The sequence below is a fragment of the Sapajus apella genome, unplaced genomic scaffold (genome assembly GCF_009761245.1).
Source record: "Sapajus apella isolate SASKATOON/1434 unplaced genomic scaffold, GSC_monkey_1.0 scaffold69, whole genome shotgun sequence".
In the NCBI taxonomy this organism is placed as follows: Eukaryota; Metazoa; Chordata; class Mammalia; order Primates; family Cebidae; genus Sapajus; species Sapajus apella.
Window position 1 is genome coordinate 10,661,560 of NW_022437009.1, and position 23,694 is coordinate 10,685,253.

Here is a 23,694-nt window from a genome sequence, read left to right on the forward strand (position 1 = left end):
GAATTTTTTTCCAAGCTACAGTGACTCTTGAGACCAACTCTAAATTTTCCAAGCTTATAATTTAGCTTCTAGTTTAATTAGATGTGAAGGTGGTTGTTTCTGTGAAGAATCTTGTGTTTTGTTGCCTTTCTTCATTTCTGAACAGATCCTAGGGCATATTCAAATGATCATAGAAATGGACATTGTGCTAATTCATGAACTCTAAAGTGTGGGGGCCTCCTGCGTTAAGACGGTAGGCAATAAATGCTTGGATGAATCTTGTATCATCAGCTCTCAAGGTAGATGCATTTTAGAGAAGGTAGTACAAGCTGTCCCCTGCTTTCTAACATAATGAATTCCTGAAAACCTATTTGACAGTCGGATGGCAACTATAAATGCCAGCCAGTGACTTCTTGCTGCCCAGACCTCCCCTACTGAGGGCAGTAGATGGCTGTTGGTACCATCTGGGACGTCAGAAATCACTATTCAATAAGTAATGGACAAAAGGCTCTGAATGTGACTCTGAAAAGGTAGTTTAGTATATCAGTGAGTAATGATATTAGGAGGTCTACCTTAAATCAAGACCACCTAAGATCCTGTGCCTCAGTGTAGCAGAGGATCACTTGAGTTCAGGAGTTCGAAACCACCCTGGCCAACATGGTGAAACCCCGTCTCTACTAAAATTACAGAAATTAGCCAGGCATGGGAGTGCACCTGTAATTTTAGCTACTGGGGAGGCTAAGGCACAAGAATCACTTGAACCTGTCTCAAAAAAAATTTTTTTGAACTCTCTCTCAAAAAAATAATAATAAACTAACATGGTCTATGTGTACTTTTTGTAGTACCCTTTCCTTTATACGTCGTCTTTTCTTTCTTTCTTTTTTTTTTTTTTAGCTAAAAATAGCTTACTTATATAGTTTTATTAAAAAATGATTCCTGCCAATTGAAGGTGGGATGAGAGTGATTCGTGGACTCTAGAAAAACTATAAAAAAGAGTACAATCAATTCTGTAATACCACTTAAAGACAGTTGCTATTGATATAAGAGTATCATTCCAGATGTCTATTTTTTTGTTTTTTAAGAGGCACTCTTGCTCTGTCATCCAGGCTAGAGTGCAGTGGCACAATCATGCCTCACTGTAGCCTTGACCTCCTGGGCTCAGACAATGTAGCTGGCACTACAGGTGCTTGCCAGCATGCCTGGCTAGTTGTTGTTGTTGTTGTTGTTGTTGTTTTGTTGTTGAGTCAGAGTCTCACTGTGTTGCCCAGGCTGGTCTCAAACTCCTGAGCTCCAGCAGTCATCCTGCCTCAGCCTCCCAGAGTGCTAGGATTATAGGTGTGAGCCACTGTGCCTGGCCCCAGATATCATTTTAACCATAAATATGCATATATGATGTCACATGCTGTTTTGTAGCCTGCTTTTTACTAATATGCTATGAGTATCTTTCAATGTCAGTAAATACCTGAAACATTTTTGTTTTGGGTTTTTAAATTTTTTAAATTTTTCTTTTTTCCTTGTTCCTGAAACATTTTAATAGTACCTGATATATTGTTTTATGACATAATATAATTTACTTAAAAAATCTCCAGTTCTTCGTTTATAATATATGGGTATAGTAATATCTCATAGGGTTGTTATGTGGATTAAATAATAATGTGTATAAGATACCTAACACAGAAGATGACATGCAGAGAATGTTCAATAGTTGTTAGCTATAGTAATCACCCCAATATATGACATCTTTTATAAAGTTGTATAATTATCCCCTAATGACAAATTCCTAAGAATAGGATTTGCTAGGTAACATCATATGGATGTTCTCAGTTTTTATTTGCATCACCAGATAGCTCTCCAGAAAAGTTGCAGCAATTTATGTACCCCCACCCACCATCAAAAAGGTGCTCTGGTCTCTGTGCCCTCACTGGATACATTTTGTCTAGTCTTTTATCTTTGACAGCCTGAACAGCAAAAATGTTATATTACTTTTTTCTTTTTTGGTTCACTGCAACCTCTACCTCCTGGGCTCAAGCCATCCTCCCATCTCAGCCTCCTCAGTAGCTGGGACTACAGGTGCCCACTACCACACCTGGCTAATTTTTAAGAATTTGTTGTAGAGACAGGGTTTTGCCATGTTGCCCAGGCTGGTCTCAAACTCCTGGGCTCAAGAAGTCCTCCCACCTAGGCTTACAGTGTGAACCACTGCACTGGCCTTTTTTTTTTTTTTTTTTTTAAGAGATTAAAAGCTTTTCATATTTATTGGGCATTTCAATTGGGTGCTTACATTCTTTGCCTATTTTCCAAAAACCTATTTGAGGTTTTGGCCTGTTTCTTACTGATTTGAAAACCCTTTCTGTATTAATACTTTGTCATGTTACAAATAATTTTTATATAAATTCAAACCCTTCCTATATTAATACTTTGTTACAGGCCAAGTGCAGTGGCTCACGCCTGTAATCCAAACACTCTGGGAGGCCGAGGCGGGTGGATCACAAGGTCAGGAGTTAGGACCATCCCGACCAACATAGTGAAACCCCGTCTCTACTAAAAATACAAAAATTAGCCAGGCATGGTGGCATGCGCCTGTAATTCCAGCTACTCAGGGGGCTGAGGCAGGAGAACTGCTTGAACCCGAAAGACGGAGGTTACAGTGAGCCGAGATCGCCCCACTGCATTCCAGCCTGTGTGACAGAGCGAGACTCCATCTCAAAAACAAAACAAAAACTTTGTCATATTACAAATAATTTTTCCCAATTTTATTCAGCTTTCTCTTTGGCGTTTTGCAATTTGAACTTTTCAAATAGTCAAAGTAAATCCTTAAATATGGGTTCTGATTTTTGTATCATTTTTGTAAAGGTCTTCCATTCCAAGGTTATAAAAATATTCACATATACTTCTAGTATCATTTTTTGAGACAGGGTCTCATTCTGTCACCCAGGCTGGAGTACAGTGGTGCCATCACAGATCACCACAGCCTCGAACTCCCAGGCTCAAGCAGCCCCACACCTCAATCTCCTAAGTAGCTGGGACCACCAACGCACGCCATGCCACCACATCTGGCTATTTTTGTTTGTTTGTTTTTGGTAGAGACAGGGTCTCACTATGTTGCCCAGGTTGGTCTCAAACTCCTGGACTTAAGCAGTCCACCCACCTTGTCCTCCCAAAGTGCCAGGATTACAGGTATGAGCCACTGTGCCTGGCTATTTCTAGCATTTTTTAAATGTAATTTTTTTACATTTAAATCTTTGCCCTATGTGGAATTTGTTTGGGCATTTTAAGAAGGGAGTTAGGAATTCAGCTTTTTATTTTGTTTCCAAATAGCCAGTTTTTCCAGTGTTTTTATACCACTAACTTGAAGTGCTAGCTTTATCATGTGCTGAAAGAAACCTCATCCGTTCCTGGATCTGTTTCGCTCTATTGATTTGTCTTGTCTATTCCTGTGCCAGTAGCTCTGCCATGGGATTAATCAATTTTTCCAAAAGTGGCAATAATTTTATGCTCATCTGCTCCTAGTAGAATCAAGCTGACATTTTACCCAACGATTCAGAATTCTTGGCATCTGAGTTTCTTATTCTAGGGTATGATTAGATTATCCAAATTACTGTATTTGCTCTGGCTCCTCTGGGTACTGGCTTTTGGACTGTTAAGCAGAGAAACAGCATATTTACGTAGTTTTCCTTAATTTTGACCTGTTTCTAGATCATATATTTAGCTAACTCCTTAGCAATATGTAGTGACCAGATCATGTTCCCTTTGTGCCAAAAGACTGGGCACCCCTGTGCTAAATAACCTGCCTCTTAGGCATGCTACATTACAGCAGCACAGCAGTTGTTTACCAGAAACAAAACAGGCTTCAACTTTCCCCATACTCTCCATTTGAATTGTCATTTACACAGCTAACACATAACATCTTTTTTTTTTTTTTTAATAACATTCACTCTACCTTCTATTGGCTGGATTCTCCGACATAGTACTAGATGCTTTCATGTGGTTCATTATTTTAATATTAGAACATTCTTTGGTAATATTGTGTCAGAGGTTTTGGGTTTCACTTCCTATAGGGATTGTTCTGCCTTTCAGTTCTTTCTAGCACTTTCTAGCAACAAAGCCTTATCCTCTGCTTATATTTCTTTTATTCTTCTTACCTAGCCTTAATTGGCATGAGCCAGCGTACCCAGCCTGAAATTCTTTTTTATTTTAACAATCTTAATAGCATTTACTGTATACTCAGCATTTTACTCCTTGGGTTAATAGATTTTATTTGGGTTGCTCTTTGAAAAATTTCAAGATACTTGTATATATCTTCCTGTGTGTTCTACCTGCATAGCTGCCTTCCCTCATTGCCTTACTCTTGCTTATATCTGCCTCCCCACTCTGTAAACTCTGCTTAAATCTCAGTGTGCAGACCTTTATTTCTTCACTTGAAATTTGAATTTCTCTTCTGTATAGACTACCCCTGCTCAATACCTCTAAACACTTGGATGTGTTCGGGGCATCTTTGTTTAGCTACATAAAGTTAATGGTAACTACCACAGGAAGGAGAGGAGTAAGGTCACCATCGTGTGTGAACAGCTAAGAACACATACCAGTTTATAACAGTATCTTGGCTGACTAGAAAAGCATAGGAATCAACTCTATTCTACCATTATTATTATTGTTATTATTACTATTTTGAGATGGATTCTCACTCTGCCAGCCAGACTGGAGTGCAGTGCAGTGGCATGATCTCAGCTCACTGCAACCCCCGCCTCCCAGGTTCGAGTAACTGTCCTGCCTCAGCCTCCTCAGCAGCTGGGACTACAGGCATGTGCCACCATGCCCAGCTGATTTTTGTATTTTTAGTAGAGACAGAGTTTCACCATGTTGGCCAGGATGGTCTCCATCTCTTGACCTGGTGATCCACCCGCCTTGGCCTCCCAAGTGCTGAGATTACAGGCATAAGCCACTGAACCCAGCCTATATTGCCATTATTTACTAAGACAACAGAAACCGTGTTAGGAGGAAAATTATATACAGATCAATAATGTTAGTTCAGGACAAACAGCTATCATGGGTTAAAAAAAAATACTAAGAAAAAAAGAAATAATGTTAGTAGCAGGAGTTTGTGAATAGACTTTTATGGAGATGCTTGTGGAGCATCTAATAGGTATAAGACCTTGTGCTAGGCCTGATGGGTAATACCAAATTATAGGTCTGCCATGAAGAATTTATAGCATAATTTGAGAGGTAGACAAATATGTAGACAGTTCTACATGTATAGTTTACATTGCATGTATAGTTTACATTTATATGTAAATATAAATAGTTATAGTACAAGGAATGTCCATACATGCTGTGAGGATAATGCTTAGGAAGAGATCACTTTGAGCTGTGATAATCACAGACCAGAACGGTTGGTTTTATGGGGAAAGATGGAACTTCAGCTGTCTTTCAGATCTTTTGCACTGGTATAGTCTGTCCCCTGTGGCTGTCAAAAAGAAACATCTGCCGTAGAATGCTGAGGAGCAATGGTCAAGTGCACGGAACTTTTCTTTTTTGAAACGTGCATTTTTTTCAACTTTTAGAGTTAGGGGTACATGTGCAGGTTTGTTACCTGTGTATATTGTGTGGTCCTGGGGTATAAATGATCCCATCACTCAGGTCGTGAGCATAGTGTCCCCAATAGTTAGTTTTTCAATATTCACCTCCATCCCTCCTCTAATAACCCCATTTCTGTTGTTGCCATCTTTATGTTCATGAGTACCCAGCATTTACCTTCTAGTATACGTGAGAGCACGTGGTATTTGGTTTTCTGTTTCTGTGTTAATTTACTTAGGATAATGGCCTCCAGCTGCATCCATGTTGCTGCAAAAGACATGATGTCATTCCTTTCATGGCTCCATAGTATTCCATGGTGTATATGGACCACATTTTCTTTATCCAGTCCACTGCTGATGGGCACCTTGGTTGATTCTATGTCTTTGCTATTGTAAATAAAGCTATAATTAACATAGTACATGTGTCTTTTTGGTAGAATGATTTGTTTTCTTCTGGATATATAACAAGTGGGTTAGGTCATAGTTCTAAGTTCTTTGAGAAATCTCCAAATTGCTTTTCACAGCAGCTAAATGTTCCCTCCAACAGTGTATAAACATTCCCTTTACTCCACAGCCTCACCAGTATCTGTTGGTTGGTTGGTTTGTTTAATAATAGTCATTCTCCCTAGTATGAGATGGTATGCATTTTTGAAAAATAGTTTCACTTGCTATAGAGTTACAGCTCGACAGTTTTTTTCCCTGTACTTTAGATATGTTACTCCACTATCTGGCTTGTGTTGTTTCTGAGGAAAAGTCTGCTATCATTCTTTGTTTATCCATATGTAATGTCATTTGGTTTTCTGGAGGCTTTTAAGACTTTTCTCTATTGCTGATTTTAGATCATTTGAATATGATGTGCTTTGGTGTCATTTTCATCGTGTTTCTTGAGATTAGAGTTTCTGAGCTTGTTGGATCTCTGGGTTTATCCTTTTCATCAAATTTGGGGAAATTTTGGCTATTATATCTTAATTTTTTTTCTGTCCCTACCCCACCCTCCTCTAAATGCCCTGATTGCATATATAATTAGCTGCTTGAAGTTGTTCCACTTCAAAAAGAATGAACAGAGCCATCACTGAGCTGCAGAATAACTTCAAGAACATTTGTAGAACTGTAGAATTGATGACTCTGTTCTATTTTTGTCTTTTCTTTTTAAATTTCTGTGTTTCACTTTGGATAGTTTCTGTTGGTATGGTTTTATATTCATTCATCTCTTCTACAATGTCTAATCTGTTCAGCCTATTCAGTGTTGTTGTCTTTTTTTTTTTTAGGTAGTATCTCACTCTGTCACTCAGCCTGGAACAATCTCTGCTCGCTACAACCTCCACTTCCCAGATTCAAGCAATTCTGCCTCAGCCACCTAATTTTTGTATTTTTAATAGAGACAGGGTTTCACCATGTTGGCCAGGCTGGTCTTGAACGCCTCACCTCAGGTGATCTGCCTGCCTCAGCCTCCCGAAGTGCTGGGATTACAGGCATGAGCCACAGTGCCTTATCTAGTGTATTTTTCATCTCAGACATTGTAATTCTTCTTTATACGAGTCTGATTTAAGTCTTTTTGTTTTTTTTTTTTTTGGGATTGAGTTTTATTCTTGTCGCCCAAGCTGGAGTACAGTGGCACGATCTCGGCTCACTGCAACTTCTGCCTCCTGGGTTCAAGTGATTCTCCTGTCTCAGCCTCCTGAATAGCTGGGATTACAGGTGCCCGCCACCACACCCAGCTAATTTTTCTATTTTTAGTAGAGATGGGATTTCACCGTGTTGGTCAGGCTGGTCTCAAACTCCTGACCTCAAGTGATCTGCCAGCCTTGGCCTTCCAAAACTCTGGAATTACAGGTGTGAGCCACCATGCCCTGCCTGATTTAAGTATTTAAAAAAATTTTTTTTCTTTAACATCCTTAGTCTATTCTCTAATTTCTTAAACATGTGGAGTACAGTTATAACCGTTTCAATGTCCTTAACTACTACTTATCTTTATTATTTCTGAGTCAGTTTGATTTTTCTTTTCATTGTGGGTCCTGATTTCTTCCTTGCGTGCCTGGTGATTTTTAAAAATTTATTTTAAGAGACAGAATCTTGCTCTGTTGCTCAGGCTGGAGTGCAGTGGTGTAATCATAGCTCACTGTAGCCTCAAACTCCTGAGCTCAAGCGATCCTCCTGCCTCAGCCTCCCAAGTAGCTAGGGCTGCAAACGTATACCACCATACCTAGCTGATTTTTTTAAAAAATTGTTTTTGTGGAAATGGGAGTCTTGCCACATTGCCCAAGCTGGCTTAGAATTCCTGACCTCAAGTGATCCTCCCACCTCTGCCTCCCAAAGCTCTGGCTTTATAGACATGAGCTACAGCACCTAGCCACCTGGTGATTTTTCAGTTGGATATTGTGAGTTTTATCTTGTTGGGTGCAATTTTTGTATTCTTCTAAATATCATTGGACTTTGTTCTGGAACATTGGTTACTTGGAAACAGTTTGATCCTTTTAGGTCTTGCTTTTAAGCTTGTTTCGGCAGGACCAGCACAACATTTAGTCTGGGGTTATTTTTCTTTGCCACAGAGGCGTAAGTGTTTCTGAGTACTGTACCCAACTTTCTTGAAATACAAGGTTTTCTATTGTGGTTTCCAGGAATAGGAATTATTCCTGGTCCTGTGTGAGGTCTGAATATTGTTCTCTGCCGTCCCTTCAGGTAAGTATTTCCCTGGCCTCAGGTAGTGTCCTCACATGATGGTTTTCAGCTGAAGACTTGGCAGGGTGACTGGGGAGGCCACTTCCTCAGGTCTCCAGCATTTTTTTTTTTCTGTGTAAGTCTTTCTTCTCTGATCTTTTGCCCTGTGAACTCTGGCCTCTGTGGCCTCCCCAGACTACCGGCTTCCTCTCTTCAGTTTAGGGAGAACTCTGGGCTCTGCCTGTGTGCCCCTTCCCTGCACTGTGCCTGAAATTCTCTCCAGGCAGTAGGCCAGGGAAACTGTAGGGTCGAGTCCCTCCTTGTTCAGTTCCTGTCTTTCAGGAATTTTGTCCTTTGTGCCTGATATCCAGTATCTTGGAAACAGTCATTTCATATATTCTGTTGTTGTTTTTTTGTTTTAGTTGTTTCTGGTAGGAAGATAAATGTGATCCCTGTCACCCCATCTTGACCAGAAGCAGAAGTCCACTCAGAAATGAACTTTTGCTGGGCGCGTTGGCTCACGCCTGTAATCTCAACACTTTGGGAGGCAGAGGCAGGCAGATGAGTTGAGGTTAAGAGTTCGAGACCATCCTGGCCAACATCATGTAACCTTGTCTCTACTAAAAATATAAAAATTAGCTGGGCATGGTGGCGGGCACCTGTAATCCCAGCTACTCAGGAGGCTAAGGCAGAAGAATGGCTTGAGCCTGGGAGGCAGAGGTTGCAGTGAGCCAGTATTGCACCACTGCACTCCAGCCTGTGCACCTGAGCGGGACTTTATCTCAAAAAGAAGAAAAAAAAATGAAATAAACTTTTACATTTAATTCTCTTGTCTGTCATGGGGAAATTAAGCGGGTCTGGCCTTATCTTTTTACTTCGTCATCCTCTTTTTCAGAACTTCATAAGCAGTTCTTCAAGAAATATTTATTGCATGCCCACTATGCACTGTGCTGTGTGTTAGCTGAAATGTATAGGCTTGATTCCTTTACCAGATGGGCCTCAGGTCTAGTGGGGAGGATAAGCAACATTCTTGCGGCTATGCTTAAAAGTGCTATGATACATATTTTTGAAAGATCTAAGCTGTCACTGCAGTTGTAGAATGACATGTATGTTGTCTTGAATATTAAAAATGACTCTGGATTAGTATTGATGCCTTTGTGCTGACTTGTGAATTCTGTCTCCTACTCATGACCAGGTCATCCGCCCTTTCCTGGACATCCGTATTCTTTTTCCCATTGAGGGGGCAGGATTGAATCTGTACTCTTGGTCCCTAGCTCTCCTGGATTTATCTTTTTTCCATATGACATTTTCTTTCTGCTTAACCTTTTAACCTGCTGTAACATCTCATTTCATTTTTCTTTTTTAACTTTCACCCAGTATAAAAATGTTAGAGACTGAAATATTTAAAAATTAGTTGTATTTGCTATAGGTAGATGAGTTTTTCAATGAGTGTGCACATTTTCAAAAGCAAATCTTCATTGGTTAATTGGAGCGGTGGGAGGAAAGCTTAAGGGTATTAGAAAACCACAGTTTTAGCTAGTAAATCTGGCCAACATTTCTTTGGATGATGAATGAGGTCCATTACCATTTCAGTTGTTTCAGTGAAGCTGAGAGTTGCCAGTGACACGTGATAATCCTCCTCATTCTGTGGTTGACTAATAGGAAAACGTGGGTAATGCCAGTCTGCATTGACTGGGTCAGCTGCGTAGAGCATTGCCTGAAAAGTAAAAGTTTCAGTCCTGATTGGCTCAAGAGTGATATCTTACAGCCTGATGAATAAAACCATAAAGTCCACTGCCACAGTTGATGGACATAACTTTTCTCTTAGTTATGATGAGGACCTTCCTTGGAAAGATAACCTATGTTGAGATGACTGTTAGCCTTACATGATCTGCCTGGTCTTGTGGTAGCTCTAAACGTTCCTGTTTTTCCTGAAGATCTCATTGATGTCATTTCAGACACTCTGTCCTCACTCAAGAGAACTTGTGGTCTTGCTCTGTGTGAAATGTCTTATAAGACACACTGCTGTGTCAGTGTTTAAGCTTCCGATTTCAGAAGCTGTAGCAGTCCAACTTTTTCTCAGTTGCCTGTCAAGCCTGTATGTCTGAATAGCCCTTCTGTCCTCCAGAGGCTGTAAGAAGCTCTGCTGAGCATTTGAGAGTTAACCATTATTTCAAGAGCAAGACCTGCATGAAGCCTTGATTGAACTAACTTACAGAAATTGTATAAGAGATTCTTTTGACATCAAAGGTACTTACGGTCCAGAGGGAAAATCACATAGGTGAATTCAGAGGCCCATTCAGGAGGACTATAAGAGAAAATTTAAAGATAAGCAAAACAGTTCATGTTTTGAGTTCTATTTCTTTGATTCCTATGTTGGGATTGGTGGCTTGAGTGACCAAGTAGCTGGCATCCCAACCATTTATAGACATGTTCTATTTTGAGGTTGAGTTTGTGGTTTGGGAAGGATGTGTAATCATTTTCAACAAATGCTTATTGAGTATGCAAAGTATCCCCGTGGTAGGCACAGGAAGTACCAAGAAGTATAAAGTTACATTTCCCAGCTTCTAAGGAGCTTTTCATATCTGGGAGAGCAAAGCATATTTAAGATTTTTAAATCTTGATAAGATTATAAGTCTTAAGAAAAAAACATAATCATCAACATTTAGTAGAAATATGTACTGAACTATTAAACTGTCTAAGAAATGGGGCTTAGGTGGTGAACATGTGGCCTGAAAAGAGAAGTATCTTCACTTTTTGCTACACAGACTATATGGTATATAATTTCTGTGTAGTTTGAATTTTCCAAGTGCAGTATTGCCTCTTTGGAATTTTTATTTTTTTATCAGTTACAAAAATGATAGAGAACAGGAGGTTGTATTAGTACACATAATGTTAACCTGAATATCTTTATGTAGTAGGATTATGAATGACTCATATTTTATCTGTTATATCTTGTTATAATTGTCTACATCTTCTTTAATGGATATATATAATTGTGTAAGTAGAAAAAGGAAGTAGTTGAAAAACAAAACCCAAAACCACCTACAATGGTTATTATAACTATATTTTAACATGCTTACTATATTTTGGATATAATAGACCAGCTTTTCCTTTTTTACCTCGTTACTCTCACTGCAACTCTAGTAAGGCTGTTTTATTATTGTCATTATTACTGTTGTTATTAAATTTAAAAGGTAAAACAAAGGCATTTGCTGCTTCTGCTTCTTGTCATTCTGAGTGAGCTAGCCTAGAAGTAAAAGGAATCCAGCTATAAACTATTCAACTATACTGTAAAGGATGCCCAGAACAATTTAAATTATGCTGATTTGGTTACAATTGTGCCTGTCAGTGTGGGCCGTGATCTCTTGTTTTAAAGCATCCTAAAAATACTTTGCTATAACTTTATATTTAGTTCTGTTGGAGAAAGCAATTAGATTATCCCATCTCCCCATCTGGTGCAGTAAAGAAAACTCATCTGCTTGGCTTACTTTGTGTGAGAGAGAATTTAAATTTCCAAGTTATTTGTGATTCACATTAAGTAGTTAAATTCCATCTCTCCCAAATTTTGTACTGGGAATCCATATCCCCTTTATAATTATGAACTTAGTTACTCTGAATAAAGTTCAAATATTTAAAGAAGCCAAAGATTGAAGGAGAATAGATATGATTTCTAAATGAATTTTTCCCCCCTTATAGCATGTGTTTGATGATCTCAGAGGCTCAGTATCCTTGTCCTGGGTTGGAGATAGCACTGGGGTAAGTCATATTTTGAGTCTATTATTTCAGCCTAACAAGAAGATGATATAGATTTGGGGGGTTTAAGCACCTAATATCATTTCTTCTTGAAACTGTCTAGCTTAAATCACAGAAAATGCATGTTTGCAAGACAGACTTTCAGTAAGTTGTAGTTGTGTTGGTTTTGCTTTAGAATTGGGAATGTCTTCTCTTTTTTTTTTGAGATGGAGTTTTGCTCTTGTTGCCCAGACTGGAGCGCAATGGCATGATCTCACTGCAACCTCCACCTCCCGGGTTCAAGCGATTCTCCTGCCTTGGCCTCCCAAGTAGCTGGGATTACAGGCACCCGCCACCATGCCTGGCTAATTTTTTGTATTTTTAGTAGAGACGAGGTTTCACCATGTTGGCCAGACTGGTCTCAAACTCCTGACCTCAGGTGATCCGTCCACCTTGGCCTCCCAAAGTGATGGGATCACAGGTGTGCACCACCGTGCCCTGACATCTCCAAGATTTCTCATATGGCTTTCTGTGACTCCCTAGACTCTTGTAGTAATACATCCAGAATCATTTCCTCATGCAGTTTTTGGTAGATAAAGTACTGAAAAAATTAATTTCATGAAGAACTAACAGCAAGGTGAAGAAAAAGACAGACACAGTGACCTCTATGAGAACATTCATGCCATTCTAGCCTCTGTAAGGAGAAAAGGGAGAGGGTTCTTGCCTGAGAATATCTTTCAATAATATGGATACAAAATAGTTAAAGCCTTCTTTTATCTGAATGTGTATTTGAGTAGTCTGCCTTATTGCTTCACTGTAGGCGATGGGGAGCATACCAACAAAATGAGCTGAGGACTTTTTCGTCATTCCCAGCCCTAGTAACTAGATCCTTCTAGGTTTTGGGGAATACTACAAAGTAGGGATATCAAAAGTCTTTTAGGTGTTGGCCTAATTTTGAACACGTATCAGCACTTAATTGGAATATCTTTTTTATTTACAGAATGCTTTTTTCTCTCTCCAGGTCATTCTAGTCTTGACTACCTTCCATGTACCACTGGTAATTATGACTTTTGGACAGTCCAAGCTATATCGAAGGTGAGATCAATAACACGCATTGGGACATTTGACTAAGTAACATATTAAGAATGTAGATTCTCTAGACATGGTGGCGTGTAACAGTTGATTTAAAAGATCTAGCCATCGTAAGTTTTCACCAGACTGTCCACTCAGCACAATTTTTTTTGTTGTTTTTTGAGACAAGGTCTCACTCTGTCACCCAGGCTGGAGTACAGTGGCTCACTGCAACCTCGACCTCCCGGGCTCAAGCCATTCTCCCACCTCAGCCTCCCAAGCAGCTGGAACTGCAGGCACATGCTACCACACCCACCTAATTTTTTGTAAGGATGGTGTTTCCCAATGTTGCTCAGGCTTGTACCAAGCTCCTGGGCTTGAGTGATCCACCTGCCTCCGCCTCCAAAAGTGCTGGGATTACAGGCATGAGCCACAACACCTGGCCCTGAGAACACTTTTTAACATGCACTTTGTTTTTTTTTTTTTGAGACAGGTCCGGGCCCTTTCCCCAGACTGGAGAGCTGTGGTGCAAACACAGTCATTGCAGCCTCTCCCTCCCAGGCTCAAGCCGTCCTCCCACCTCAGCCTCCCCAGTGGCTGGGGTTACAGGCATGCGCCTCCATGCCTGGCTAATTTTTGTATTTTGTATAGACAGGGTTTCACCATGTTGCCCAGGTTAGCACTGAGCTACTGGGCTCAAGTGGTCTGCCCACCTCAGCCTCCCAAAGTGCTAGGATTACAGGTATGAGCCGCTGTGCCTGGCCTTAACATCTAATTAGCAACTGAAAGAAATATGAAAAGGGACCTGGTTCCAAGGAGGTTGTTTCGACCTGACTGAGGGCAGAACAATAAAGGAAGATGGAAGGGGGTGGGGAGGGAGGCTCAGAAAAAACAATAAAGAAAGATGAAGAAAGAGTCTATAGGGCTGTGTGTTTATGTCCATTTAAATGGATATTTATTTGTGGGAAGGTAGTATGGAGTTTAAAAAGTCTTTCTATTTAGTATGAGCACAGAATGGTTTTTTATATTTCTGAAATGAAAATCTTCATTGTACTTTCCCAGCAAATATTATTTATATAGCATTTTGAGGCCTAAGCAGATTATTTTTAGCTCTGAGGTCAGACCTACCAAAATGCTTTGTAGTGTTCACACTGGTGATGATGATGGTAACATGGTGTTCTGGAACCATAACGTATGCTGTGACATTGACAAAGTTTTAGAGTTGTCTTCTCAAAGGTATGACTTGGTTAAAAAGTACGTTCCTTTCCTTAACAGTAAGATTCAAGACAGCCAACTCCTGGAGATTGCTGAGTGATTGTGTCTTTTCAATCGTTTATGTCTATCTCATTTCCACCTAGGGACCTAAAGAAATAATGACATCCCAGCAGATGGTATAGAAACTACCCCAGGTTCAGGGTATCTCCCGGGAGTCATGGTACTTTCTCAGGGTTCTTTATTTGACTGTTGTTCTTGGCTCAAGCAGGAGTGAACCCACGTTCAAGCTCTGAAATGGATTAGCCTAACCTTTCTTCCCTAAGAGGTATGAACTTTGACTGTGTCTCCTGGGCATGGAGCCAGAGCTCTCTACCCTTCAGTACATTGATGTGGCCCCGGAGAGGCAGTAGGTACCTTTAGGCCAAGAAGGAATTGCCATCTTAGAACTACAGTGTAAAGTCCACGAAGTCAAAGTTCTTGACTAACTTTGAGTTCTCCAGAATCTAGCCACATGCCTGACATATTGTAGGTAGACAGTAAACAATAATTGAATAAATGAATGAATGCCTTGGCTTCTCTATAATTTTTAGATGAATAATTAAAAAAAATTTTTTCGATATAGGATTGACTATATTGTAGTATCTTGGTGCTAGAAAGAGCTATAATAGATGAGTTAGGGTTGGGCATGGTGGCTCACACCTGTAATCCTAGTACTTTGGGAGGCTGAGATGGGCACATCACAAGGTCAGGAGTTCGAGGCCAGCCTGGCCAACATGGTAAAACCCTGTCTCTACTAAAAGTACACACAAAAAAATAGCCAGGCATGTTGGCACATGCCTGTAATCCCAGCTGCTCAAGAGGCTGAGGCAGGAGAATTGCTTGAACCCGGGAGACAGAGGTTGCAGTGAGCCAAGATTGCACCACTGCACTCCAGCCTGGGCAACAGAGCAAGATTCCATCTCAGGGGGAAAAAAAATAGGTGACTTTGTTTATTCAATCAGAACAGTAGTTGAACCATTTTACATTTTAGACAGATGAAAAGCATCCTACTGGGGAAGAGAAAAATGCATTTAAAATGTGTAACTTTACTTCAGTAACTCTTTCCAGTATTTAAGAATCTTTGCTATTATAAAATCTCTCCTCACAAAAGTAGCTGGGCAAGGTGTCACACACCTGTGGTCCCAGCTACATGGGAAGTTGAGGTAGGAGCATCTCTTGGGCCTGGGAGGTTGAGGCTGCAGTAGCTATGATCACATCACTGCACTCCAGTCTGGGTGACAGAGCGATATCCTTTCTCAAAAAAATAAAATCTCTTCTCATGATAGTTTTCTTACCAACCTGTGTTTCATTATAAAAGCAGTATAATCATATAGGACGTTTGAAAATTTTAAAGGAAAGAAATAAGTTCACCGTACAGCCAAGTATAATCTTAATTTATTTGCAGTTTATTATCCTGACCTTCTCCTTTAATGCTGTATGATATAGTTGTAGAGTATTGGGAAGCAGTGTGGAATAGCAAAATGTTGCCAAGCTTTGTTGCCAAGTAGGCTTAGGATTGAATTGCAGCACTGTCATTGCAAACAGAATGAACTTGGGAAAGTCATTTAACCTCCTAAGTCTTTTGTCATCTGTAAAAGGACAGTAATAATGCCTACCTCAGAGCTGTTGTGAGGTATGCTCTGCAGTGCCTGGCATGGAGGAGAAACTTGATGCTGTTAGTTACTGGCATTGCCATACCAGTTAAAATGAATTTGACACCTTCCACACCAGTTGCCAAAAAGTAATTGTCTGCCCCCAGATGCCTCCACATCTACAAATACACACTGCACCCCCTAGCCTCTGCCAGTATGCAAATGTTACTAACACTTGGCATTATGACCTACATCTATGCTGATCAGTCAGTGCTCATACCTTCACTCTGCTAGTAACTCCTCATTTTTTCAGGTTGACATAATTTACTTAATCATTGTTTCATTGGATAGTTAGGTTGTAGCTATTTTTTTTCACAGAAACTAATGCTACTGTGATAAATATACACATTTGTGCCATAAGGGATTTTTTAGTAGTAAAGGAAAACCTCTCTCTGATGGATGTCAACATGTTTTAAAGGCTATTTGTTAAATGCCTCTTTCTCCAGGTTGAATTATCTTCTATACCTAATGCCTCAACAACTTAAGACATTAAAAACAAAAACAAGAACCAATACTGCCATGTCACTGTTTAAATACCACCACCATCAGACTCAAATCCTTTTTTCAGCCTATTTTTGTCTAGTCTTGTGAGAAACCCTGCTTTCCTGACATATACTTTACTAGAGTGCAATTCTATTTATTTCTGATTCACTATAATGTTACCAAGGTACTTTTTTTTTTCCATGTTGCCCAGCAGTGTTTCATTTCTTTTTTTTTTTTTTTTTTAACCACATTGACTTTCAATATTAATTATCTCTTCCCTGTCATGAAGTGGAAGCTGACTCTTTCCCCACTTCCAGAGTTTAGGCGGAAACTGCAAATGTGCCTTGCTGCCTTTCCAGCTGGGCTGGCCTAAAGTGACTTAGGTTGAACATGTCAACCAAGAGGCAAATGTTGTTTCAGAAATGAGAAAGGGAAGAAGCAGTTTGATCAAAATCGGTTCTAAATATGTTGCATTTGCCCAATTACAAATAAAAGCCCATTGAACCCACTCTGAAGACTTGTCTGTTTTTCACAGCATTGATGATTATATTATTCATTAGACTATCTTTGTGTACTAAACCTTATATGGTTAAAGGTTCATTTGGATTTCAAATAGAAAACAGCAAATCGCATGCCACCTGCTCTGTGTATTATAGCATGAAGTCTCACAAGAATAGAAGGAAGTTGTCTCTGTTGATATACAGAGTTAGAAGGAGTATACTTCTATCCGTAGGCTGTGAAAAAGAATTATTGAAGGATTTGGCAGATTGTGTGTGTGTGTGTGTGTGTGTGTGTGTGTGTGTGTGTATACATATGTTTATATATACATATGTTTGTGTGTGTGTGTATATACACACACACACACATATATACATACTTTTCATTTAAAGGAATCATATTTGTATAGTATAAATTTTGATTTTCTTATAAGGAATATTTGTTTCCATAATGGATTATACTGTATCTTTGTCTCTCCCATGTACATATGAAGCTAAAGAAATAAACTAGCTACAATTAAGATGATAATTTGATTTTTGGCAATGAAAAGATATTTTCCATCTTTTTGTTTTATGATGTCTTGAATCCAGTTTTTCCTTCCATGATTTACTTAGTGAAGCAAAGGTAAGCATTATTCTATACCAGTATTGTATACGTAATTATTTATACCACAAAGGCCGCTGGGCTATTTTATTTCTGGTTTTTATTTCCTATTGAGAGTTGCTCAAATTTTGGAGATTAATAAGGAAATCTATAAGAGGCTTTACATTAAAATATATTACATAGTCAATGTAAGTTTTTCAGGATGTTACTTGAGATTTTTTTTTAAAGGATAACTTAAAGGTATACAATGCAGAGTGCTGCTAATGCAGTAAGCCGGCTTCTTAAAGGCATCTTGTGTAACAACCTTTTTAATGATATGCTTAGTTCAGTTTTCACTACAGTAGATTATTAATGACTGCACATTTCAGTTCCAAACTTGGCATAAATTCCATTTACAATATATATTTTCCTTCCTTTTTTTAAAGAAAAAGTGTATTAAAATATGATTGCATTTTACCTTTAATACAGCTTTACTTTTATACACATAAAGTTGTCAGTGAGAGTAGGATGAAGACCCCCAAATGCATATTCATGTTCCTTCCTATTAAAAGTTCTGTGGTTTTATTTGCAATATCTTACTGTCTTTATTTTCCCGCTTGTAGTTTCAAAATTTCTATAGAAAACATGTATCCTGTCCCAATAATGATAAAACACAAAATATTTAAATAAAAACACAAGGTAGCATCAGACAGTGGGGAAAAAAGAGACTGAAATATTGGGAATTAAGTTTATTATGAATTCAAATCTTGCCAGTTTTACCCAGCCATATTTTCAAGTCCATAATTCTTTTGATACATTTTAATAAACTACATTCTCCCTATTGATCTTTTAACTGGAAATCTCAGTACAGTGGGTTGTCATTAGTGATAGTTATGTTCTGTAAAGTTGCCATGAATACTGAATTAGTTAATAGTGAACCATTGCTCCTATGGGGAAATACAGGGTTAGGTTTCTGCAAACCTCTTGTCACAGCACTCATTTTCATCAGATGATCAATACATAACTTTGTTTTATGAGTGTTTCTATTTAAAGATACCTTATTTAATGTGTATTATTGATTCTTTAACACTGAACTCATGGCCAACAACAGTACAACTCTTGCCCAAATAAAGCTTGTCTCACATACTCATATTTCCTCCATGAGGCACATCAAAGTCTTCTTGTGTTTAGGAACACTAAACAGCCTGTTGACATTGCACTTGGAGGCCATTTAAACAGAAAAACTACCCAAAAAAAGCATAAACGTGCAAAAACACAGCACTAAATAGACTGTGAAAAGGACACTGGTTTATAGTATTAGACCTGAACACAAAGGCGAAGCATCACCTTGTTTGACCTCAGCTGGGAATGTACGCTGGGTGAGTCAAAGTTTTGCTGCTCTGTAAATGTCTGTAAATGACTGGCAAGGCACCATGAGTATTGATTTGGGGGTTACAAATAAATTTAAGAAGGTAGACAGATGTACAAATATAGAATCCATGATGAATAATGAAGATTGTATAAACTTTCTCAATTAGTAAAAACTACAAAACAATATTTTCAAGAGTTTGCCATCATCCTTGTTTCTTTTATGTTATAATTTATAGTGGCTTAATCTTGGCAAAGTGCACAAAAGAAAATAGGTAGAGGCAGAAAGAATTTTGAGGTGCATGCTTAAAAAAGCCTACATAGCTGTTAATGAAACTTAAAGATGATTCTGGTGAAGGCTCAGAAAAGAGGAGGGCTGTGGAGAAAACTTCCATCTTAGAGAATACCTAAGTAATCAATGGTAGAATATTAGTAAAAATGTGGAGCATAAAGGCCATTATGATGGGATTTCTGGCAGAAATGAGGAACATGTTATTGGACAACAGAGAAAAGACAATCTTTGTTATAAAATGGCAGAGAACTCGGCTGAATTGTGTTTATGTTCTAGTGTTTTGTGGAAAGCAGAACTGCATGCAGTGGCATTGGATATTTAGCTGAAACAGTATCTAAGTAAAGTATTGAAGTTGCAGCTCGGTTCTTCCTGACTGCTGGTAGTAAAATGTGGGAAGAGAGAAATGACATAAAGACAGAATTGTTAAGCAAGAAGGAAGCAGTACTTAAAGATTTAGAAAATTCTCAGTCTATATTGCACAAACTGAGAATAATTAGGATGTGGCCAAGTGACCATTTGTTAAAGAGATTAGCATGAATGTGAACTGAGAACTTAAATCAGCTACCCCAGCAGGAAAACTGCCAGTTTAAACCCAATGAGGGAAAGCTTTCAGATTTCAAGGTCCACAGAGCTATTCAGTTGCGAATGTGCGCTTTTCTTTAAGACAAGGCAATTCAGGGATCACCAAGGCTGCCTCCTCAATTTCAAAAGAAGGGACCATCACCCAAAGCGTTGGGTGCCGGGCCACCCAGATCCTTGGGGGGCCTGCCCCCTTTCCGTCAAGGCTGTAGAGCAGGACCACACTGCCAGTGTGTCTGGGAAGAGGAGGGACCCCCTTCCCAACATTGGACCTGTAAGACAGAGCATAGAGAGGCAAAGAGAATTATTTTCAAGCTTTAATATCTAGGCCAGGCGCAGTGGCTCACACTTGCAATCCCAGCACTTTGGGAGGCTGAGATGGGAGTATTGCTTGAGGCCAGGAGTTTGGGACCAGCCTGGGCAACAAGTGAGACCCATTTCTACCAAAGAAAAAAGAAATTGAGTGTGGTGACACATGACTGTAGTCCCAGCTACTTGGGAGGCTAAGGCAGAAGAATTGCTTGAGCCTGGGAGTTCTAGGCTACAGTGAGCTATGATCACACCATTGCACCCCAGCCTGGGTGGCAGAGCAAGACCTACTCTTTATTTACTTATTTTTGAGACAGGGTCTCGCACTGTTGCCCAGGCTGGAATGCAGTGGCTTATGATCTTTGCTCACTGTAGCCTCGACTTCCTGGGCTCAAGTGATCCTCCTGCCTCAGCCTCCTGAGTGGCTGGGACTACAGGCTGGAAATCACCGTCCTGGCTAATTTTTTGTATATTTTGTCGAGATAGTATTTCACCATGTTGCCCAGGCTAGTCTCAAACTCCTGGCCTCGAGCAATCCTCCCACCTTGGCCTCCCAAAGTGCTAGAATTACAGGAGTGAGCCACCATGCCCGCCCTTAAGACTACTCTTTAAAAGTATTGAGATAAATATATCTCATGAAGTTTGCCTGTATTTTAGACGTAAAATCCCTTTTCATTTTTCCCATTTCCCTTTTTTGGAATGGAAATGTCTATACTGTGCCTGTCTCACCATTGTATTTTGGAAGTGCATAACTAGTTTGGTTTTACAGGTACACAACTGAAGAGCAGTTTGCTTCAGGATGAATCATACCTTCTTGAGTCTCACCTTTATCTGATGTAGATGACATTGAGATGACACTTTGGATTTTAGACTTTACAGTTGATGCTGGAACAAGTTAAGACTTTTAGGCCAGGCACGGTGGCTTACGCTTGTAATCCCAGCACTTTGTGAGGCTGAGGAGGGTGGATCACCTGAGGTCAGGAGTTCGAGACCAGCCTGGCCAACATGGTAAAACCCTGTCTCTACTAAAAATACAAAAATTAGCTGGGCATGGTGGCACATGCCTGTAATCCTAGCTACTTAGAAGGCTGAGGCAGGAGAATCACTTGAACCTGGGAGGCGGAGGTTGCAGTGAGCTGAGATCGTGCCACTGTACTCCAACCTGGGCAACAAGAGCAAAACTCTGTCTCAAAAAAAAAAAAAAAAAAAAAAAGACTTGAGATGTTGGTATGTAATGAATGTATTTTACATGTGAAAAGTACATGAGTTTGGAGTAGTGGAGTGGAGGAGCAGGGTGGGTGTGTCAGGATGCCATATACTGAATGTTTGTGTTGCTTCTGAACTCATGTTGAAATTTTAACCCCCAATGCTATGGTATTAGGAGGTGGGACCTTTGGGAAGTGATTAAGTCATAAGGGCAAGAACCTTTACCCGTGGGATTAGTCCCCGTGTAAGAGAGAGCCCCTGAGAGCTCCCTTGCCCCTTCTGTCATGTACGGTTACAGTGACAAGAGGGCAATCTATGAAGCAGGAAGCAGACCCTCACTAGACAGCACATCTGCTGGTACCTTCATCTTGGACTTCTCAACCTCCAGAACTGTGAGAAATGAATGTTTGCTGTTTATAAGCCACCCAGTTTATGATATTCTCTTATAGCAGCCCAAGCTAAGATAAGCTCTGTTCCAAACAGATTTGTATTTTAGCTTTATTTTCTTGAGTTATAAACATGTGCATGTTTACACCATGGATACATGCAAAAGTGATCATTGATTTTTGGTAACCAGAAAGAGTGGATATTAGTGTTGATGCATAGAATTGTTATTAAAAAGACTTGGTTTTTTTTCTTTTCTTTCTTTTTTTTTTTTTTTTTTGAGACAGAGTCTCACTCTGTCACCCAGGCTGGAGTGCAGTGGTACGATCTCGGCTCACTCTAACCTGCACCTCCCGAGTTCAAGCAGTTCCCTGCCTCAGCCTCCTGAATAGCTGGGGTTATGGGCACACACCACCACGCTTGGCTAACTTTCGTATTTTTAGTAGAGATGGGGTTTCACCATCTTGGCCAGGCTGGCCTTGACCTCCTGACCTCGTGATCCACCCGCCTCAGCCTCCCAAAGTGCTGGGATCACAGGCATGAGCCACTGCACCTGGCCAAAAAGATTTGTTTCTAAAGCAGTTGGTTTCACAGGGTTTTAATCATTTACTTGACATTTGACAGCTGTTCATATTAATTATCATACGGAATTTGAAAAGTAGATTTATTAACCAAAGTTGCTTCATTGATTTCTTCTTCATGATGTATGTTATATGCTGATATGTATGCTGATAGAAAATAAACCTATATTTAAATAAAGTATTATGTTAAAAATATACGCCTGGACCCAAAGTGGCCTTGCTGGAACCCTACTTAAGTCCCAGCAGGTTGATACTAGTTCATTTTCTCTATTTGTTTAACTGACTAAAGTATCAGAGTGCTGTAGCAGGTGATTTTTTGTTTTGCTCATGCTGATTTCTTTTTCTGAAGGGCAGGGATGTGTTTGTTGTGCCAAGTTCTTAAAGAGCAACCAGGCTTGCCAACAGGTTTGTGGAGATTCCCTGGGGGATGTCATGGAAGAGGACAGATTTGTAAACTAGTGATAATCAGGCTGCTTCAACCCCTTTGGAAGGTTTACAGGGCTGTTGATGATATATGCACTCCAGAGCTGGGAATTGTTTATGCACATCTCTTGGCCAGCTGTCAGGAAGATAAGAGCTGATCTTCTACTCCAAAGCCAAAGGAAGGGTAATAATATAGGATTCTGTTGGGTGGTGTCCAATGCCTGTTTCATTTATCTAGGAATTTTCTGTGTGTATATATGTACTTAAGGAAAGATAGAGCCATTCAGACAACTTAGACATATGTAGTTTGCTTTAACATATTATCAGGGACCCCTACATACTTGCATGTATACTTCCCTCCTGTCTTCTACTTTCTTTTAGCTTATCTCTTCTGCCAGGTCATAAGCCCCCAGCAAGATAGAGGAAGACCCCAGTTTGTAAGGGAAAAGTCCTCACAGATAATTAAGAGTTGCCTCTAGTCTAGGGCTAAGAGTTCAGAGACTTGGTCTATAGTTTCATTTTTGCCTTTAATTAACGATTTGACTTTTGATAAATCACCTTCCCTTGCAACTCCTCATCTGTGAAATGAGGGAGTTGGACAAGATGTTCACTTCAGTCCCTTACATCACCCAGGGTTCTGCGATTCTTTATTTGTTGAGGCTGCTACGAAAACCTGCAACATCCATTTACATGATGTACATTAAAGCTTCACTTACTGCTGGGGATACATTCTGAGAAGTGCATCATTAGGTGATTTCATTACTGTGCAAGCATCAGAGTGTACTTATTTACACCTAAACGGTATAGCCTACTACACACTGCAGATATATGGTATAACCTGTTGTTCCTAGGCTACAAACCTGTGCAGCATGTTACTGTACTGAATACTGTAGGCAGCTGTAACACAGTGGTAAGTATTTGTATATCTAAACATAGAAAAGGCATGGTAACAATATAGTACTGTAATCGTCTGGACTCACCATCATATAAACAGTCTGTTGGTGACCAAAGCATCTTCATGCAACACATGACTGTATTCTATCATTGAACACCACTGCAGATTACAT

At 39.7% G+C, this 23,694-nt stretch overlaps 1 protein-coding gene across 5 annotated transcripts in view; it reads left to right on the forward strand.

The window, feature by feature from the left end:
• Positions 1-23,694, forward strand: part of SORT1 (sortilin 1) — an 81,421-nt gene that overhangs the window by 15,103 nt on the left and 42,624 nt on the right. For all 5 annotated transcript variants that reach the window (XM_032249864.1, XM_032249863.1, XM_032249866.1 and 2 more), the window contains exons 2-3: positions 11,910-11,969; positions 12,967-13,040. In XM_032249864.1, coding sequence (XP_032105755.1) covers positions 11,910-11,969; positions 12,967-13,040 — 134 coding nt within the window. The remainder of the gene's footprint in view (positions 1-11,909; positions 11,970-12,966; positions 13,041-23,694) is intronic.